The 20,278-nt window shown below is 40.6% G+C and overlaps 3 protein-coding genes across 3 annotated transcripts in view; 1 reads left to right on the forward strand and 2 right to left on the reverse strand.

Annotated features, from left to right (window-relative positions):
• LOC142401776 (A disintegrin and metalloproteinase with thrombospondin motifs 2-like) overlaps positions 1 to 14,495 on the reverse strand; it is a 67,580-nt gene extending 53,085 nt beyond the window's left edge. The window contains exons 1-3 of the mRNA XM_075487241.1: positions 14,206 to 14,495; positions 11,972 to 12,441; positions 1,697 to 1,883 (exon numbers count right to left, since the gene is read on the reverse strand). Coding sequence (XP_075343356.1) covers positions 1,697 to 1,883; positions 11,972 to 12,441; positions 14,206 to 14,287 — 739 coding nt within the window. The 5' untranslated portion in view covers positions 14,288 to 14,495. The remainder of the gene's footprint in view (positions 1 to 1,696; positions 1,884 to 11,971; positions 12,442 to 14,205) is intronic.
• Positions 1 to 20,278, forward strand: part of LOC142401780 (uncharacterized) — a 337,909-nt gene that overhangs the window by 172,474 nt on the left and 145,157 nt on the right. The window lies entirely within an intron of this gene.
• On the reverse strand, positions 14,377 to 19,990 carry LOC142401860 (GTPase IMAP family member 9-like). The gene is made up of 3 exons (XM_075487321.1): positions 19,842 to 19,990; positions 18,000 to 18,787; positions 14,377 to 14,463 (listed from the first exon to the last, which is right to left on the reverse strand). The coding sequence occupies exons 1-3, from the start codon at positions 19,858 to 19,860 to the stop codon at positions 14,377 to 14,379; spliced, it is 894 nt and encodes a 297-aa protein (XP_075343436.1). The 5' UTR covers positions 19,861 to 19,990.

Below are 20,278 nucleotides of genomic sequence, written 5' to 3' on the forward strand. Positions count from 1 at the left end.
CAGCAGACTTTTACAAAATAAAAGCCTGTGAGCAGCAGACTTTTACAAAATAAAAGCCTGTGAGCAACAGACTTTTACAAAATAAAAGCCTGTGAGCAGCAGACTTTTACAAAATAAAAGCCTGTGAGCAGCAGACTTTTACAAAATAAAAGCCTGTGAGCAGCAGACTTTTACAGAATAAAAGCCTGTGAGCAGCAGACGTTTACAAAATAAAAGCCTGTGAGCAACAGACTTTTACAAAATAAAAGCCTGTGAGCAGCAGACGTTTACAAAATAAAAGCCTGTGAGCAGCAGACTTTTACAAAATAAAAGCCTGTGAGCAGCAGACGTTTACAAAATAAAAGCCTGTGAGCAACAGACTTTTACAGAATAAAAGCCTGTGAGCAGCAGACGTTTACAAAATAAAAGCCTGTGAGCAACAGACTTTTACAAAATAAAAGCCTGTGAGCAGCAGACGTTTACAAAATAAAAGCCTGTGAGCAGCAGACTTTTACAAAATAAAAGCCTGTGAGCAGCAGACGTTTACAAAATAAAAGCCTGTGAGCAACAGACGTTTACAAAATAAAAGCCTGTGAGCAGCAGACTTTTACAATAATAAGATAAATAATAAAACAGGGGGGGTCCGTGGCGTAGTGGGTTGAGCAGGCGCCCCATGTACAGAGGCTACAGTCCTCGCTGCAGCTGGGCCCAGTTCGAGTCCCGCATCGGACGGCCATGTGCTGCATGTTGTTCCCCCTCTCTCTGCCCCCTGCTTCCTGTCTCTCTGAACTTTCCATTAAAGGCACAAAAGTCCCCAAATTTTTTAAAAATAATTGTTTTAAGAATAAATAAATAAAACCTGCGCTAATGTGTGAAAAAATATTTATCGGCATTAAATAATTAACGAGTTAACGCGCCCAGCCCTACTAATAACTCATTGGAAACACTAAATATCATGCTCATTCCAGGCAGCAGTCAGGAGTTTTGCCTAGGATGGGTAGGAAGGGTAATCTTCCTAGGGACGCTGAGTGAAACGTAAATAAAAACAGGAAGAAATCACCTTCATTTCACTCACATTAGAACATAGAAAACGTTCCAGATGTTAAAAGTGACACACGTTACTGTTTCATCTGGAATCTGAGGACAGAAACAGGCCTAAAAACGACGGGACGGGTGCAGAGAAACAGCTGGAGGAACAAGCTGTGAGTAATCAGGTGAATCAGCAACAGGCCAGTAAGATGACCGGGGATAAAAAGAGCACCTTAGAGAGGCAGAGTCTCTCAGAGATAAAAGTGGGCAGAGGTTTATGGCTGAACATCAGTCCTGGATGTCTGTGCCATTCAAATCAGACCTGATTCTGAGAGCAGCATCTGCTCCCTTCTTCAGGGAAGGCCTTGCTTATTTCAGCAGGACAGAGTTAAACCTCATCCTGGTTTAACAGATCTGTAGTCACATCTGTTCCAGCAGCTTCGTGGTGGAAGAGTCCAGCTGCTGGACTGAGCTGTCCAGATGTTTCCCCACCTGAAAACATTTACGATTCAACAAAGAAGAGCCAGGACTCCTCCATCAGACAGGAACGGGACAGCATTCCTCTGCCAGAGGTCCGGCAGCTGGGCTGCTCAGCTCCAGATGTTTACAGATATTGTTAAAGGAAGAAGGGATGCTGCTCAGTGGGAAACATGTGAACAAGTCAGTGAGGCCCGTTTTCTTTTCTTACCTTGGAGGAAATCGTTGGTCGTTTGATTGACAGCTTCAGTTTGATTGACAGCTGACTGTTTCTTGATGATGGCTGAGGAGCGATAAACTACGTGTCGTCTTCTTGCTTCCTCTTCTTTCTCTCCGGGCCTCCACTGATCCAACGGCTCGATGAAAAACTCGTCCTGGCCCGTGCGGATCATCCCAGCCTGGAGACAGGAGACACATGTTCTGCTGTTCATGTAACGCATCTGCTGTGTTTTCACCGTTTAAATTACTGTAGATCTTCTGTTTCATGGGTGGAAAATACAATGTGAATCTGCTGCACATCTATACTGTTTTAAACTTACAGTTTTATATACTTTGAAATACCAAATCTATTTTATTTATCTACTGTATATCCACTGGTGAATTGATCTGAATTAGCATAATTTAAATCTGACTTAATGTTATTAATTCTGTTTATTAAATCGGCATAATTGAATTGTAAGTGATTCAGCATTATAAAAGCATGAATCGGCATTATAAAGTATAAATCAGCATTTCAAAAGTACGAGTCAGCATTATAAAGTGTGAATCAGCATTTCAAAAGTACGAGTCAGCATTATAAAAATATGAGTCTGCATTATAAAAGTATGAGTCTGCATTATAAATGTGAATCAGCATTATAAAGTGTGAATCAGCATTTCAAAAGTACGAGTCAGCATTATAAAAATATGAGTCTGCATTATAAAAGTGTGAATCGGCATTATAAAGTATGAATCGGCATTATAAAGTGTGATTCAGCATTATAAAGTGTGAATCAGCATTATAAAAGTATGAATCAGCATTATAAAGTGTGAGTCAGCATTATAAAGTATGATTCAGAATTATAAAGTGTGATTCAGCATTATAAAGTGTGAATCAGCATTATAAAAGTATGAATCGGCATTATAAAGTGTGATTCAGCATTATAAAAGTGTGAATCAGCATTATAAAGTGTGATTCAGCATTATAAAAGTGTGATTCAGCATTATAAAGTGTGATTCAGCATTATAAAAGTGTGATTCAGCGTTATAAAAGTATGAATCAGCATCATAAAGTATGAATCAGCATTATAAAGTATGAATCAGCATTATAAAGTATGATTCAGCATTATAAAGTATGAATCAGCATTATAAAAGTATGAATCAGCATCATAAAGTATGAATCAGCATTATAAAGTATGATTCAGAATTATAAAGTGTGATTCAGCATTATAAAGTGGGATTGAGCATTATAAAAGTGTGAATCAGCATTATAAAGTATGAATCGGCATTATAAAGTGTGAATCGGCATTATAAAGTATGAATCGGCATTATAAAGTGTGAATCGGCATTATAAAGTATGAATCGGCATTATAAAGTGTGAATCAGCATTATAAAAGTATGAATCAGCATTATAAAGTGTGAGTCAGCATTATAAAGTATGATTCAGAATTATAAAGTGTGAATCAGCATTATAAAGTGTGATTCAGCATTATAAAAGTGTGATTCAGCGTTATAAAAGTATGAATCAGCATTATAAAAGTGTGAATCGGCATTATAAAGGGTGATTCAGCATTATAAAGTATGAATCGGCATTATAAAGTATAAATCAGCATTTCAAAAGTACGAGTCAGCATTATAAAGTGTGAATCAGCATTTCAAAAGTACGAGTCAGCATTATAAAAATATGAGTCTGCATTATAAAAGTATGAGTCTGCATTATAAAAATATGAGTCTGCATTATAAAAGTGTGAATCGGCATTATAAATGTGAATCAGCATTATAAAGTGTGAATCAGCATTTCAAAAGTACGAGTCAGCATTATAAAAATATGAGTCTGCATTATAAAAGTGTGAATCGGCATTATAAAGTATGAATCGGCATTATAAAGTGTGATTCAGCATTTCAAAAGTACGAGTCAGCATTATAAAAATATGAGTCTGCATTATAAAAGTGTGAATCGGCATTATAAAGTATAAATCAGCATTTCAAAAGTACGAGTCAGCATTATAAAGTGTGAATCAGCATTTCAAAAGTACGAGTCAGCATTATAAAAATATGAGTCTGCATTATAAAAGTATGAGTCTGCATTATAAATGTGAATCAGCATTATAAAGTGTGAATCAGCATTTCAAAAGTACGAGTCAGCATTATAAAAATATGAGTCTGCATTATAAAAGTGTGAATCGGCATTATAAAGTATGAATCGGCATTATAAAGTGTGATTCAGCATTATAAAGTGTGAATCAGCATTATAAAAGTATGAATCAGCATTATAAAGTGTGAGTCAGCATTATAAAGTATGATTCAGAATTATAAAGTGTGATTCAGCATTATAAAGTGTGATTCAGCATTATAAAAGTGTGAATCAGCATTATAAAGTGTGATTCAGCATTATAAAAGTGTGATTCAGCGTTATAAAAGTATGAATCAGCATCATAAAGTATGAATCAGCATTATAAAGTATGAATCAGCATTATAAAGTATGATTCAGAATTATAAAGTATGAATCAGCATTATAAAGTATGATTCAGCATTATAAAGTATGAATCAGCATTATAAAAGTATGAATCAGCATCATAAAGTATGAATCAGCATTATAAAGTATGATTCAGAATTATAAAGTGTGATTCAGCATTATAAAGTGGGATTGAGCATTATAAAAGTGTGAATCAGCATTATAAAGTATGAATCGGCATTATAAAGTGTGAATCGGCATTATAAAGTATGAATCGGCATTATAAAGTGTGAATCGGCATTATAAAGTATGAATCGGCATTATAAAGTATGAATCGACATTATAAAAGTGTGAATCAGCATTATAAAGTGTGAATCAGCATTATAAAAGTATGAATCAGCATTATAAAGTGTGAGTCAGCATTATAAAGTATGATTCAGAATTATAAAGTGTGATTCAGCATTATAAAGTGTGATTCAGCATTATAAAAGTGTGAATAAGCATTATAAAGTGTGATTCAGCATTATAAAAGTGTGATTCAGCGTTATAAAAGTATGAATCAGCATTATAAAAGTGTGAATCGGCATTATAAAGGGTGATTCAGCATTATAAAGTATGAATCGGCATTATAAAAGTGTGATTCAGCATTATAAAAGTATGAATCAGCATTATAAAGTGTGAGTCAGCATTATAAAGTATGATTCAGAATTATAAAGTGTGATTCAGCATTATAAAGTGTGATTCAGCATTATAAAAGTGTGAATCAGCATTATAAAGTGTGATTTAGCATTATAAAAGTGTGATTCAGCGTTATAAAAGTATGAATCTGCATTATAAAGTGTGATTCAGCATTATAAAGGGTGATTCAGCATTATAAAGTGTGATTCAGCATTATAAAGTGTGATTCAGCATTATAAAAGTGTGAATCAGCATTATAAAGTGTGATTCAGCATTATAAAGGGTGATTCAGCATTATAAAGTGTGATTCAGCATTATAAAGTATGAATCAGCATTATAAAGTATGATTCAGCATTATAAAGTGTGAATAAGCATTATAAAGTGTGAATCAGCATTATAAAGTGTGATTCAGCATTATAAAGTGTGAATCAGCATTATAAAGTGTGAATCGGCACTATAAAGTGTGATTCGGCATTATAAAGTGTGAATCAGCATTATCAAGTGTGATTCGGCATTATAAAGTGTGAATCAGCATTATAAAGTATGAATCAGCATTATAAAGTATGAATCGGCATTATAAAGTGTGAATCAGCATTATAAAGTGTGAATCGGCATTATAAAGTGTGATTCAGCATTATAAAGTATGAATCAGCATTATAAAGTGTGATTCGGCATTATAAAGTATGAATCAGCATTATAAAGTGTGAATCAGCACTATAAAGTGTGAATCGGCATTATAAAGTGTGAATCAGCATTATAAAGTGTGAATCAGCATTATAAAGTGTGATTCAGCATTATAAAGTGTGATTCAGCATTATAAAGTGTGAATCAGCACTATAAAGTGTGAATCGGCATTATAAAGTGTGAATCAGCATTATAAAGTGTGAATCGGCATTATAAAGTATGAATCAGCATTATAAAGTGTGAATCAGCACTATAAAGTGTGAATCGGCATTATAAAGTGTGAATCAGCATTATAAAGTGTGAATCAGCATTATAAAGTATGAATCAGCATTATAAAGTGTGATTCAGCATTATAAAGTGTGAATCAGCATTATAAAGTGTGATTCGGCATTATAAAGTATGAATCAGCATTATAAAGTGTGAATCAGCACTATAAAGTGTGAATCGGCATTATAAAGTGTGAATCAGCATTATAAAGTGTGAATCAGCATTATAAAGTGTGATTCAGCATTATAAAGTGTGATTCGGCACTGTAAAGTGTGAATCGGCATTATAAAGTGTGAATCGGCATTATAAAGTGTGATTCGGCATTATAAAGTGTGAATCAGCATTATAAAGTGTGATTCAGCATTATAAAGTGTGAATCGGCATTATAAAGTGTGAATCAGCATTATAAAGTGTGAATCGGCATTATAAAGTGTGATTCGGCATTATAAAGTGTGAATCAGCATTATAAAGTGTGAATCAGCACTATAAAGTGTGAATCGGCATTATAAAGTGTGAATCAGCATTATAAAGTGTGAATCAGCACTATAAAGTGTGATTCAGCATTATAAAGTGTGATTCAGCATTATAAAGTGTGAATCGGCATTATAAAGTGTGAATCGGCATTATAAAGTGTGAATCGGCATTATAAAGTGTGATTCGGCATTATAAAGTGTGAATCAGCATTATAAAGTGTGATTCAGCATTATAAAGTGTGAATCAGCACTATAAAGTGTGAATCGGCATTATAAAGTGTGAATCAGCATTATAAAGTGTGAATCAGCACTATAAAGTGTGAATCAGCATTATAAAATGTGAATCAGCATTATAAAATGTGATTCAGCATTATAAAGTGTGAATCGGCATTATAAAGTGTGATTCAGCATTATAAAGTGTGAATCGGCATTATAAAGTATGATTCAGCATTATAAAGTGTGATTCGGCATTATAAAGTGTGATTCAGCACTATAAAGTGTGAATCAGCATTATAAAATGTGAATCAGCATTATAAAGTGTGATTCAGCATTATAAAGTGTGATTCAGCATTATAAAGTGTGAATCGGCATTATAAAGTGTGATTCAGCATTATAAAGTGTGAATCGGCATTATAAAGTATGATTCAGCATTATAAAGTGTGATTCAGCATTATAAAGTGTGAATCGGCATTATAAAGTATGATTCAGCATTATAAAGTGTGATTCGGCATTATAAAGTGTGATTCGGCATTATAAAGTGTGAATCAGCATTATAAAGTGTGAATCAGCATTATAAAGTGTGAATCAGCATTATAAAGTGTGAATCGGCATTATAAAGTGTGATTCAGCATTATAAAGTGTGAATCGGCATTATAAAGTATGATTCAGCATTATAAAGTGTGAATCAGCACTATAAAGTGTGAATCAGCATTATAAAATGTGAATCAGCATTATAAAGTGTGATTCGGCATTATAAAGTATGAATCAGCATTATAAAGTGTGAATCAGCACTATAAAGTGTGAATCGGCATTATAAAGTGTGAATCAGCATTATAAAGTGTGAATCAGCACTATAAAGTGTGATTCAGCATTATAAAGTGTGATTCAGCATTATAAAGTGTGAATCGGCATTATAAAGTGTGAATCGGCATTATAAAGTGTGAATCGGCATTATAAAGTGTGATTCGGCATTATAAAGTGTGAATCAGCATTATAAAGTGTGATTCAGCATTATAAAGTGTGAATCAGCACTATAAAGTGTGAATCGGCATTATAAAGTGTGAATCAGCATTATAAAGTGTGAATCAGCACTATAAAGTGTGAATCAGCATTATAAAATGTGAATCAGCATTATAAAGTGTGATTCAGCATTATAAAGTGTGAATCGGCATTATAAAGTGTGATTCAGCATTATAAAGTGTGAATCGGCATTATAAAGTATGATTCAGCATTATAAAGTGTGATTCGGCATTATAAAGTGTGAATCGGCATTATAAAGTGTGATTCAGCATTATAAAGTGTGAATCGGCATTATAAAGTATGATTCAGCATTATAAAGTGTGAATCAGCACTATAAAGTGTGAATCAGCATTATAAAATGTGAATCAGCATTATAAAGTGTGATTCAGCATTATAAAGTGTGATTCAGCATTATAAAGTGTGAATCGGCATTATAAAGTGTGATTCAGCATTATAAAGTGTGAATCGGCATTATAAAGTATGATTCAGCATTATAAAGTGTGATTCAGCATTATAAAGTGTGAATCGGCATTATAAAGTATGATTCAGCATTATAAAGTGTGATTCGGCATTATAAAGTGTGATTCGGCATTATAAAGTGTGAATCAGCATTATAAAATGTGATTCAGCATTATAAAGTGTGATTCAGCATTATAAAGTGTGAATCGGCATTATAAAGTGTGAATCGGCATTATAAATTGTGATTCGGCATTATAAAGTGTGAATCAGCATTATAAAGTGTGAATCAGCATTATAAAGTGTGAATCGGCATTATAAATTGTGATTCGGCATTATAAAGTGTGAATCAGCATTATAAAGTGTGAATCAGCACTATAAATTGTGAATTGGCATTATAAAGTCTGAATCAGCATTATAAAGTGTGAATCAGCATTATAAAATGTGAATCAGCATTATAAAGTGTGATTCAGCATTATAAAGTGTGAATCAGCATTATAAAATGTGAATCAGCATTATAAAATGTGAATCAGCATTATAAAGTGTGAATCGGCATTATAAAGTGTGATTCAGCATTATAAAGTGTGAATCAGCACTATAAAGTGTGAATCAGCACTATAAAGTGTGATTCGGCATTATAAAGTGTGAATCGGCATTATAAATTGTGATTCGGCATTATAAAGTATGAATCGGCATTAGAAAGTATGAATCAGCATTATAAAGTGTGAATCAGCATTATAAAGTGTGAATCAGCATTATAAAGTGTGAATCAGCATTATAAAGTATGAATCAGCATTATAAAGTGTGAATCAGCATTATAAAGTGTGAATCAGCATTATAAAGTGTGATTCAGCATTATAAAGTATGAATCAGCATTATAAAGTATGAATCAGCATTATAAAGTGTGAATCAGCATTATAAAGTATGAATCAGCATTATAAAGTGTGATTCAGCATTATAAAGTATGATTCAGCATTATAAAGTATGACTCAGCATTATAAAAGCGTGAATCAGCATTATAAAGTATGACTCAGCATTATAAAGTGTGAATCGGGTCAGGCCTGAACTTGAACATCCAGCAGCAGTTCTGCAGATGAACCAAAACAAACTTTTTCTGCTGGATTCTGTCTGGTGTCCACCACCGTGTGCACTTCTTCAGGCAGGAAAATATTCCTCTCACTCTCATTCCTCCTGCCGTCCACTTTGAACGCGTCTCATCTTTCCTCCACATCTGGCTTCACTCAGCAGCCCTGCCCACGCTGCACAAAGTGAGGCTCGGGCGGAGGGCTTCACAGAGGAACTTCTGTGGAGAAGTGGCTTCCATCCGTCACGTTTTACAGCGTCTGAGGGCCTTAAATCTTCCCTGCTCTCATGTGTTTCTGCTGCTTTCTGTTCGCTTTGCTTCCACCTCCCAGCTGCTGGGAGCAGAAACTGAGTGGATCTGCTTCACCCTCCAGCAGGAGCATCACCACAATGGACGACATGTGTAATCAGTCCCAGCGCTGACAGATACGGAAAGTCAGGAGGCTCAAAAAGCACTGACGGCTGTCCAAACTTCCGTTTTCACCAGCTTCCTCTTTCAGGATGATGATGTTCTGGATGCTGTCATCCATGAATTATTATCTCTGACTGATCACATTTCCACTCAGCCTCTGGTTTTCAGTTCAGGGACACGAGCCAGTTTTGGGTCCAACGCTTAAACGTGTTGGCAAGTGTGACGGATGATTTCTTTCCTTCTATATTCTGCTGCAGTGGCAGTCTGAGATCTCTGTGTTCCCCTCAGTTAGCATGTTAAAGGTTAAAGGTCACCCCAAGCTCAGAAACCCAAGAGCTACATCTCAGACTCTGCAGGCCTCAGTTAGCATGTTAAAGGTTAAAGGTCACCCCGAGGTCAGAAACCCAAGAGCTACATCTCAGACTCTGCAGGCCTCAGTCAGCATGTTAAAGGTTAAAGGTCACCCCAAGGTCAGAAACCCAAGAGCTACATCTCAGACTCTGCAGGCCTCAGTTAGCATGCTAAAGGTTAAAGGTCACCCCGAGGTCAGAAACCCAAGAGCTACATCTCAGACTCTGCAGGCCTCAGTTAGCATGCTAAAGGTTAAAGGTCACCCCAAGGTCAGAAACCCAAGAGCTACATCTCAGACTCTGCAGGCCTCAGTTAGCATGCTAAAGGTTAAAGGTCACCCCAAGGTCAGAAACCCAAGAGCTACATCTCAGACTCTGCAGGCCTCAGTTAGCATGCTAAAGGTTAAAGGTCACCCCGAGGTCAGAAACCCAAGAGCTACATCTCAGACCCTGCAGGCCTCAGTTAGCATGCTAAAGGTTAAAGGTCACCCCGAGGTCAGAAACCCAAGAGCTACATCTCAGACTCTGCAGGCCTCAGTTAGCATGTTAAAGGTTAAAGGTCACCCCAAGGTCAGAAACCCAAGAGCTACATCTCAGACTCTGCAGGCCTCAGTTAGCATGTTAAAGGTTAAAGGTCACCCCAAGGTCAGAAACCCGAGAGCTACATCTCAGACTCTGCAGGCCTCAGTTAGCATGTTAAAGGTTAAAGGTCACCCCAAGGTCAGAAACCCAAGAGCTACATCTCAGACTCTGCAGGCCTCAGTTAGCATGTTAAAGGTTAAAGGTCACCCCAAGGTCAGAAACCCAAGAGCTACATCTCAGACTCTGCGGGCCTCAGTTAGCATATTAAAGGTTAAAGGTCACCCCAAGGTCAGAAACCGAAAGAGCTACATCTCAGACTCTGCGGGCCTCAGTTAGCATGTTGAAGGTTAAAGGTCACCCCAAGGTCAGAAACCCAAGAGCTACATCTCAGACTCTGCAGGCCTCAGTTAGCATGTTAAAGGTTAAAGGTCACCCCAAGGTCAGAAACCCAAGAGCTACATCTCAGACTCTGCAGGCCTCAGTCAGCATGTTAAAGGTTAAAGGTCACCCCAAGGTCAGAAACACAAGAGCTACATCTCAGACTCTGCGGGCCTCAGTTAGCATGTTAAAGGTTTAAGGTCACCCCAAGGTCAGAAACCCAAGAGCTACATCTCAGACTCTGCGGGCCTCAGTTAGCATGTTAAAGGTTAAAGGTCACCCCGAGGTCAGAAACCCAAGAGCTACATCTCAGACCCTGCAGGCCTCAGTTAGCATGCTAAAGGTTAAAGGTCACCCCGAGGTCAGAAACCCAAGAGCTACATCTCAGACTCTGCAGGCCTCAGTTAGCATGTTAAAGGTTAAAGGTCACCCCAAGCTCAGAAACCCAAGAGCTACATCTCAGACTCTGCAGGCCTCAGTTAGCATGTTAAAGGTTAAAGGTCACCCCAAGGTCAGAAACCCAAGAGCTACATCTCAGACTCTGCAGGCCTCAGTTAGCATGTTAAAGGTTAAAGGTCACCCCAAGGTCAGAAACCCAAGAGCTACATCTCAGACTCTGCGGGCCTCAGTTAGCATGTTGAAGGTTAAAGGTCACCCCAAGGTCAGAAACCCAAGAGCTACATCTCAGACTCTGCAGGCCTCAGTCAGCATGTTAAAGGTTAAAGGTCACCCCAAGGTCAGAAACACAAGAGCTACATCTCAGACTCTGCGGGCCTCAGTTAGCATGTTAAAGGTTAAAGGTCACCCCAAGGTCAGAAACCCAAGAGCTACATCTCAGACTCTGCAGGCCTCAGTTAGCATGTTAAAGGTTAAAGGTCACCCCGAGGTCAGAAACCCAAAGAGCTACATCTCAGACTCTGCGGGCCTCAGTTAGCATGTTAAAGGTTAAAGGTCACCCCGAGGTCAGAAACCAAAGAGCTACATCTCAGACTCTGCGGGCCTCAGTTAGCATGTTAAAGGTTAAAGGTCACCCCGAGGTCAGAAACCCAAGAGCTACATCTCAGACTCTGCGGGCCTCAGTTAGCATGTTAAAGGTTAAAGGTCACCCCGAGGTTTATGTTCTGTAATGTTTTTACTCCTGAGGATTCAGGCTCCTCCTGAGCAGCAACATATGATCATCCCTCACGTTTCTGCTGAGTCATGTTATGTCCTCGTGATCGCAGAACACTTACCAGCCCATCGCAGTTGCTGATGGCGACCGACGTGTCGTCCATGTTGCACACCGTTCCCGTATAGAAGCAGCCGACATCTCTGATTGGTTCAGAGCGGAGCTGTCCTGACTCCTCCCACTCCATGGTGGCGGCGGGGGCGATGAGGCGAGAGTTGGGATGCAGCCGTAGGTGGAGCTCCTGACCAAACACCGTCACGTTGTAGAAGAGCTCCACCTCGTCCTCTACTTCTCCACTCCAGTTACGGCTAAATGATGATGTCATTGTAGGCGGAGTCTCTTGTAAAGTGGGCGTGTCCGTTTTAGTCCTTCTGACATTGTTCAAGCTGGGGGGCGTGTCTTCAATTGAAGGGGCGTGTCTCTTCGCACGAGTGAGTTGGTGGGCGGAGTCTGTTGTGAACAAGACACGCCCCTCTGAGTCGGTTCTGACCGGGTGGACGATGCTGAACTCTGACAGAACCTGATGGAGAGAATCTGACAGAGAGAGAGAAAGATTCAGTGACCTCAGAAGGATGGTATAACCTTCATTTGATGCTGTCGGAGGGTTAGCTAGCCAGAAGATTAAGTTTCTCTTTTTTTTATGTTAACCTCAGTTGTTTGATTTAGTATTATATAATGACCAACAGTAGCTTCTCTTATTCTCAGTGAAAGTCCTGATCCAGCCAAAGATAACACAGTCTGACAGACAGAAAACAGGATTTCTGCAGCAACAAGGTGATTCCCAAAGAGCTGTTAGCTGAAAACTTGTGGGGAGTTCGGCTGGATTAATGAACACTGTTTTTACTGAAAGATGCAGAAAGATGGAAGTTTCTCTTTTATTTGATCCATTAAAAGCAGCAACTTTAACATCGTCTGTAGATTTAAACTCACATGTGACACAATCAGCCCTAAAACTAAAGTTTCTGCTCCCTGTGACACACAATCCTGCCCCAGGTGTACACCGTGATGACATCACATGCTTCATGGACCACGGGCCCCTGGACCACGGGCCCCCGGACCACGGGCCTCTGGACCACGGGCCCCTGGACCACGGGCCCCTGGACCACGGGCCTCTGGACCACGGGCCCCCGGACCACGGGCCTCTGGACCACGGGCCCCTGGACCACGGGCCCCTGGACCACGGGCCTCTGGACCACGGGCCCCTGGACCACGGGCCCCTGGACCACGGGCCCCCGGACCACGGGCCTCTGGACCACGGGCCCCTGGACCACGGGCCCCTGGACCACGGGCCCCTGGACCACGGGCCTCTGGACCACGGGCCCCTGGACCACGGGCCTCTGGACCACGGGCCCCTGGACCACGGGCCCATGGACCACGGGCCCATAGACCACGGGCCCATAGACGACGGGCCCCTGGACCACAGGCCCCTGGACCACGGGCCCCTGGACCACGGGCCCCTGGACACCCAGTCGTTTTTTTTTCATCACATTTTATTTTGATCATTTTAATCACATCTTAATTGTTTAGCTTTTTTGTAGATATTCTCATCAGATTTTTGTTTGTTTTGATTAATTTGTTGTTATTTTTTGTTCTGTTGTGTTATTCCCGTTTGGCTTGTTCTGCATTTCTTTTCCACATCTTTCACTTCGCTTTAAATCTAAAGTTTTGCGGCCTGGTTTTGGTTGTTTATCATCTCTGCTTTGTGTCTCATTTAGTAGTTTTTTGCGTTCTGAGGCTGATTCAGCGTCTGTTTCGGGTCCTTTTCCGGCTCTCCGGGCTCGTATTCGGTCACTTTCTCGTCTTTTTTCTGCTTTCAGTCTTTTTGCGTCGCATCCTGGTCGCTTTCCTCACGTTGCGGCCGATCTTTGAGTCTCCTCCGTATCGAACCTTCGTCGCTCTTTGGTCTTTTTCTGGACTACAGAAAATTTTTGGGATTCCACCAGGATCCCCCTGACTCCTCGGGGCCCCGGCTTGGTGCCGTATCAGCCGGCTGAGAGATCCGTGATCCCCTCTGCGGTCCTCACAAGAACTGAAAGACGCGCGTGTGTGTGTGTGATATGATTTAAAGTGGAAAAGGGAGTGCACGTACACACACATGCACACACACATGCACACACAGGATATGATGAAATGGGATCTGAATTTTTTCACATTCTCTGAACGCCTGAGACACAAACACTGAGATTTATGAGAGAAATGTGGAGCGGATCAGGAGACAGACTGAAAGGTCAGAGGTCACGGGCTGGAGGACTGAGCCACCACAGAAGAAGAAGGCGGCGTGAAAGCGGCGGATCTCACCTGAGCTGATGGGAAAGCAGACACAGCTGTGGATCTGCAGCAGGAAGCCGATGATCAGTAATCCCCGGCGAGGCTGGTCCATGCTGCCGGACGGCGAGGAGGACAGAGTCAGGACAGAGTCGGACTGACTGCGAGCTGCGAGCGACCGCCGCTCTGCCACCGTCTCCTGCCTCAGAAACACTTGTTCTGGAGCTGCAGAGTCCTGCTGCCGGTCCAGCTCTGAGACTCAGCAGACTGCTTCTGTCTGCACTCGCTCCACTGGGGGAGACACGTTATTCACCCAGTAACATCCATGTTCAGGCTGCTGCGGTGGCGCCCCCTGCTGGACGGCAGCTGCACTCACAGTCTGAGACGGACGGGGGAACCCAGGAGTTTTAATTGGACCACTTGTTATTTATCTATTCAATTCAATACATTCTTTATCATGTTTTTTTGTTACACAATACAAAAAGACAATCACCAGTTTTCAGGATTACATCTTTTTTTTTTTTTTACCACAAAGCTTAAAAAGCTGTACCGTGGATGCAGAGCTGGAGCGAAACTAAAGGCAAAGACGCACAACAGGAGGTGGAGGTACAAACCTTTTCTGCCCTTGGTGATTATGGGAAAGGCTAACTCACTACCAATTTAAGGTAAACACTAGAAACTTGTGCTAAAGAAAAAAAATGGACCAGACTCAGTGAATAATCCCTATAATACAGATCAGTGAGCAGTGCTGACCAACATGTCATTGGGGTCATCAGGTGGGAACCTCCTTTCATCAGCGTTTCGTCTAGTTGGGCCCACGACACCTCCAGGAGGCTAGAGAGTGATCACTGGCGTCCCAGAGTCACCCCCCTAATGCCAGCCATCACTGCTCCTCACACCACAACCACCATCTTTTTTTTCACAACCACCAGCTACCCCAGCCTCTCACCAACTGCCCACCAGTCACAGCGGGGTGGGGATGCAAACCCTGGTTCGGGTAGGGGGTAATGAAAGTATAGAGGGTGCCAGAGGTGGAGGCAGGACAAGACACACTAGCAGATTCAGCAGACAAACTCACCTAAACAGTCCTACAGTCACTAAAAATGCCAGCAAAAACAAGGACATACAGGCCAACTCACCTAAAATGGCCGCCTGGTTTCAAAAGGCTCACATGGGCCACACCCTCCACTTAAATATCTTGAACTTCTTCTTTGCTTCTTCCAAGAGTCTGTTTACCCTAAGTGCTCCCCCTGCTGGGCCCCAGCTGCTATTGCTTCTTCTAATCCACTGACTGGACTTTACTGCCTCATCTGACACTTCCTTCACTATTTTCCTCACACTCTGTCCACTTACACCCAGCTCCCTCAGCAATGAGACAACAGACTTTGCAACAAATCCTCTGCATCCTACTTCCACCGGACAGATTCTAACTTTCCATCCTCGCTGCTCTGCTTCTGCCCCCAACTCCCCATACCTAAGCTTTTTCCTTTCATATGCTTCTGCTACTAACTCCTCCCAAGGAACAGTCAGCTCTATGAAATAGACTCTCATTCTACTCCTAGACCACAAAACTATATCAGGCCTTAGATTTGTAGAGGCTATTTCCTGGGGAACAACAAGCTTATTTCCTAAATCTACCTGCATCTCCCAATCACAAGCATCCTCCAAGCTGCCGTGCCTCCTGATCGTCTTATTGACTTTATCCCCCTCTTGAACAAACTGAATTGTAAAGCCTGAGTTATACCTCTTTTAACTGCCCTTGCGCTTGCGTTAATGGCTCGAGACGTTTATGCTTCATTTTGCTTTGTCGGCGGTTGCGTGTGCTGCGTGGCGATTCACCGCCAGGACAGTAGGTGGAGCAGCGGGTTTTTTCAATGACAAGCCTACTATGATGAAGGGAAATTCCCCGCCAGGACCTCTTCGGCAAGTCTCTCTTTGAGTGGATTCATGCTTCTTCTTCTTCTTCTTCGCTTTCTACCTTGGCGTTTGAAAACAGCGGTCTTTTATTAGGGGATGAAACCGGAAGATGAACACGCCGCCGGATGTGATGTAGATAGTGGCTTGCACTGCGTCTTGCGTTGCGTCTTGCGTCACCGACCATAAATTGGGCTTAACTCTCTTAAGCTAAGACCAAACAAACAAGTGTGTTGAACCAACGGCTGCATAAGGAGAGCAGTTTGATCTGTTTGTCTGAGTCCTGGCTGAACGACAACACACCAGAGTCATATGTGGACCCCGGCTTCACAGCCGTACGAGCGGCAGTAAGCGGAAAGGCGGGGGTGTCATGCTGTTCTTTAACCCTCCTGTTGTCCTGTTTAACCCTCCTGTTGTCCTGTTTAACCCCCCTGTTGTCCTGTTTAACCCTCCTGTTGTCCTGTTTAACTCTCCTGTTGTCCTGTTGTCCTGTTTAACCCTCCTGTTGTCCTGTTTAACCCCCCTGTTGTCCTGTTTAACCCTCCTGTTGTCCTGTTTAACCCTCCTGTTGTCCTGTTTAACCCTCCTGTTGTCCTGTTTAACCCTCCTGTTGTCCTGTTTAACCCCCCTGTTGTCCTGTTTAACCCTCCTGTTGTCCTGTTTAACCCTCCTGTTGTCCTGTTTAACTCTCCTGTTGTCCTGTTTAACCCTTCTGTTGTCCTGTTTAACCCCCCTGTTGTCCTGTTTAACCCTCCTGTTGTCCTGTTTAACCCTCCTGTTGTCCTGTTTAACTCTCCTGTTGTCCTGTTTAACCCTCCTGTTGTCCTGTTTAACCCTCCTGTTGTCCTGCGGGTCCAAAGTGAGCCACCACCATGTTTAGCTGTAGAAAAAATAGTTTAAACTATCTTTTTCCAACTTGAAATGTTGTGACTTTTCCTAAAGGGACCCCATCATTAGAAAAAGTCAGACTTTATTTTTGTTTATGTTTCCATGTGGGCTGTACACCACTAGGGTTCAAAAATTGTCTTGTGGGTCATTTTTGACCCGTGAATTATAAAAACATTTAAACAGCAGAAAAAAGTTCAGTTTTTTTCCCTTTCAATATAATTAATTCAGAAGTAATTACTTCACATTTATATAATAGCAATAATAAACCTTTATTATGTAAAAGAAAACTGAGAAAACAAGAAAACTGTTGGTCCAACTGACCAAAAAAAAAAAAGTGTAATCCTGAAAACTGGTGATTGTCTTTTTGTATTGTGTAACAAAAAATACATAATAAAAAATGTATATGTAATATGCCGATGCTTTCAAAGTATTTTCAGTTTTTTCAGTATTTTTACTCTGAGGTCTGAGCCTGAAAACAGCAGAGTGTCAGGTACCCTCTGATCATCATTAAAAACATTTCCTTCATGTGGTGTTGCTGAAAAGATGAACTCTGACACAGATTTTATTTGGATCTTTGTGTTTATTAGCATGTCAGAACACAGAAACAGTGCAGAGGATACATGAAGCTGCTGTTCACAGCTCATTAGGACTCATTGGATAAAAGCAGATCAATCAATTTAATTCAGTTTTATTTATATAGCCCCAACTCACAACAAATGTCATTTCAAGACCCTTCAATAATATGGTCCAATCAGATATAAGCACAATAAGATAACAAGAGCAAGAAGATCCCATCGATTATATGACAACACATCAGTATTTGTAAGTGAAAAGAAGACTGTGCTAACTGTGATATAAAACAGTTAGAAATGATGATACATCCAGTAAAACCGCAGGAAAAGCAAAAACAATCTTTTCTTATTTTTTGAGGAGCTGCAGCTTCATCAGAAATAGAATAGTTATCACATTATAAGACAAACCACCTGAGCACTTCTAAGCACAGTCCCAATAAGAGCTCCTCCTACTTCTCTTCTTCCTGCTGCTGCTCCTGGACTTAACAAAGCTCCAGCTACAAGTCCAACCCCAATGGCAATGGCAGCCGTAATAAATGGATTGTGCTCCTCTGCCTGTTGTCTTGCTGCAGTCGGCGTCATACGTGGGTTTTCTCTTTGCAGCCGCTCTGTTTCCGCTCTGATGACTCTCTCAGCCTCCTCAAACATCTCGTTGGTGAAGTAGCTTCCTCCATTTCTCTGAACCATGGCGTTGATCTTGCTCAGCAGCTCTCTGACCTGAGCAGGATCCTCCTTTCTGTTGTTGAAGACATGATGTCCTCCACCACACTGATCGATGAAGGCACGAAGATCTGCATTTTCATTGATGAACGTTTCTATGGGAACATTATCTGCCTCCAGATCATCTCCATGGGTGAACAAGGCCATCGTGTAACCTGCTGCCTGTTCTCCAAATACCTTCTGAATTATTTTGACAGTTTTTTTTTCTTCTTCTGTGAATCTGGTTAGTTGGATCACAACCAGGAACACATGAGGACCAGGAGCAGCAAACGAGATGCATCTAGCGAGCTCTCTCATCATTTCTTCCTTGCTTCTGGTGTCAAACAGACCTGGAGTATCAACCACAGACACAGTTTGACCTTCAAACTCTGCTGTTTCTTTCTTACAAACTGATGTCAGTGAGGAAGGAGACGCTTCGGATTTAAAAGCATCTTTCCTTTGTAAGATGGTGTTTCCTGATTTACTCTTCCCAGCTCCAGTTTTCCCAATGAGCACCATCCTGATTTCTGGTTTGTTTGGCTCTGTGGGAAAATAACACATTATTCATGTTGATGACGACATGAGGATGTAAATGGAAAGTTTTAATGAATGCACATTTGAATTTGTCTGCAGGTCAAAGTGGACAGTAATAAGGCGATGAACTCAAAGTCAGAGCAAGAAGAAACATTTTAAACAGACATGACTCATTTTACCAGGAAACACCACGAAACAAAGATCGAGAGGAAACTTTATTCTACAAAACATTTCATGACAGAAAACAAGTATTCTTTTAGGGAGGGGAGGGTGTGTCCTTAAAAGCTCAAAGCAGATGATTAATGTCTTCTTTGAGCAGCTGGTGATGCTACCACAGCATACACCAACATGAAGCGTTACATCAGGCCCTTACCAACATCTAACACACCACAGGCTGGAAGGGCTTTAAAAGTGATTAGACTCGTGTTTGTATCACTTTCTCCTTCTCATCCATTAGCTCCTTATTATGACATCATTCACTGTGAAAGTAGGAGTAAAAGTGCTCTGTAAAGAAGAGCTGGTTAAAGTGCATAAAGCTGTTATTAAACACTATATTACAGCAATATAAAGCTGTTATTAAACACTATATTACAGCAGTATAAAGCTGTGATTAAACACTATATTACAGCAGCATAAAGCTGTAATTAAACACTATATTACAGCAGCATAAAGCTGTAATTAAACACTATATTACAGCAGTATAAAGCTGTAATTAAACACTATATTACAGCAGCATAAAGCTGTAATTAAACACTATATTACAGCAGCATAAAGCTGTGATTAAACACTATATTACAGCAGCATAAAGCTGTAATTAAACATTATATTACAGCAGCATAAAGCTGTGATTAAACACTATATTACAGCAGCATAAAGCTGTTATCAAACACTATATTACAGCAGTATAAAGCTGTGATTAAACACTGTATTACAGCAGCATAAAGCTGTAATTAAACACTATATTACAGCAGTATAAAGCTGTGATTAAACACTGTATTACAGCAGCATAAAGCTGTAATTAAACACTATATTACAGCAGTATTACGCAGTAATTGAACTTACGTGACATTTTGCTGGCCATGTTTGCAGTCTCCGGCCTGTTTCTCTGTGACGGTGTGTAACTGAAGACGTCCTGAAGCTGAATAGTTTCCTTCTCCCCGCAGCTCTGTATTATATCTGCTTCCACAGCTCCTCCCTCTGAGCCTCAGCCTCATTTAAATATTCAAACTTATCATGGAAAATAACTTCATGATGAACACAACCTCAAAGACAGCACACCACATTCCTCACAGGTGACAACGACTCAGAAAGTTTTCGAAATGTCTAAAGACGTGAAAAGTTTCATCATTTGACCAAGTGATGCTTGAAGATTCATCACGGGGAAGTAAAGCGTTGCTTCTACACAAGAGAAATCAGAAAATATAAAGACAAAACACAAACTTAAGCATGTATCTGACTTACAGCACAGCTTAATGATCACAGGAAATCAGTGAAACATA

Source organism: Odontesthes bonariensis, chromosome 16 (assembly GCF_027942865.1).
Source record: "Odontesthes bonariensis isolate fOdoBon6 chromosome 16, fOdoBon6.hap1, whole genome shotgun sequence".
Classification (NCBI taxonomy): domain Eukaryota; kingdom Metazoa; phylum Chordata; class Actinopteri; order Atheriniformes; family Atherinopsidae; genus Odontesthes; species Odontesthes bonariensis.

Bases quoted from the DNA above. Each gene is read 5' to 3' on its own strand.
- LOC142401860 (XM_075487321.1), bottom strand. The intron at 14,464-17,999 runs GTAGGAGGAGCT...TGTCTCCCCCAG, and splicing joins CAGCAGCAGGAAGAAGAGAA to TGGAGCGAGTGCAGACAGAA.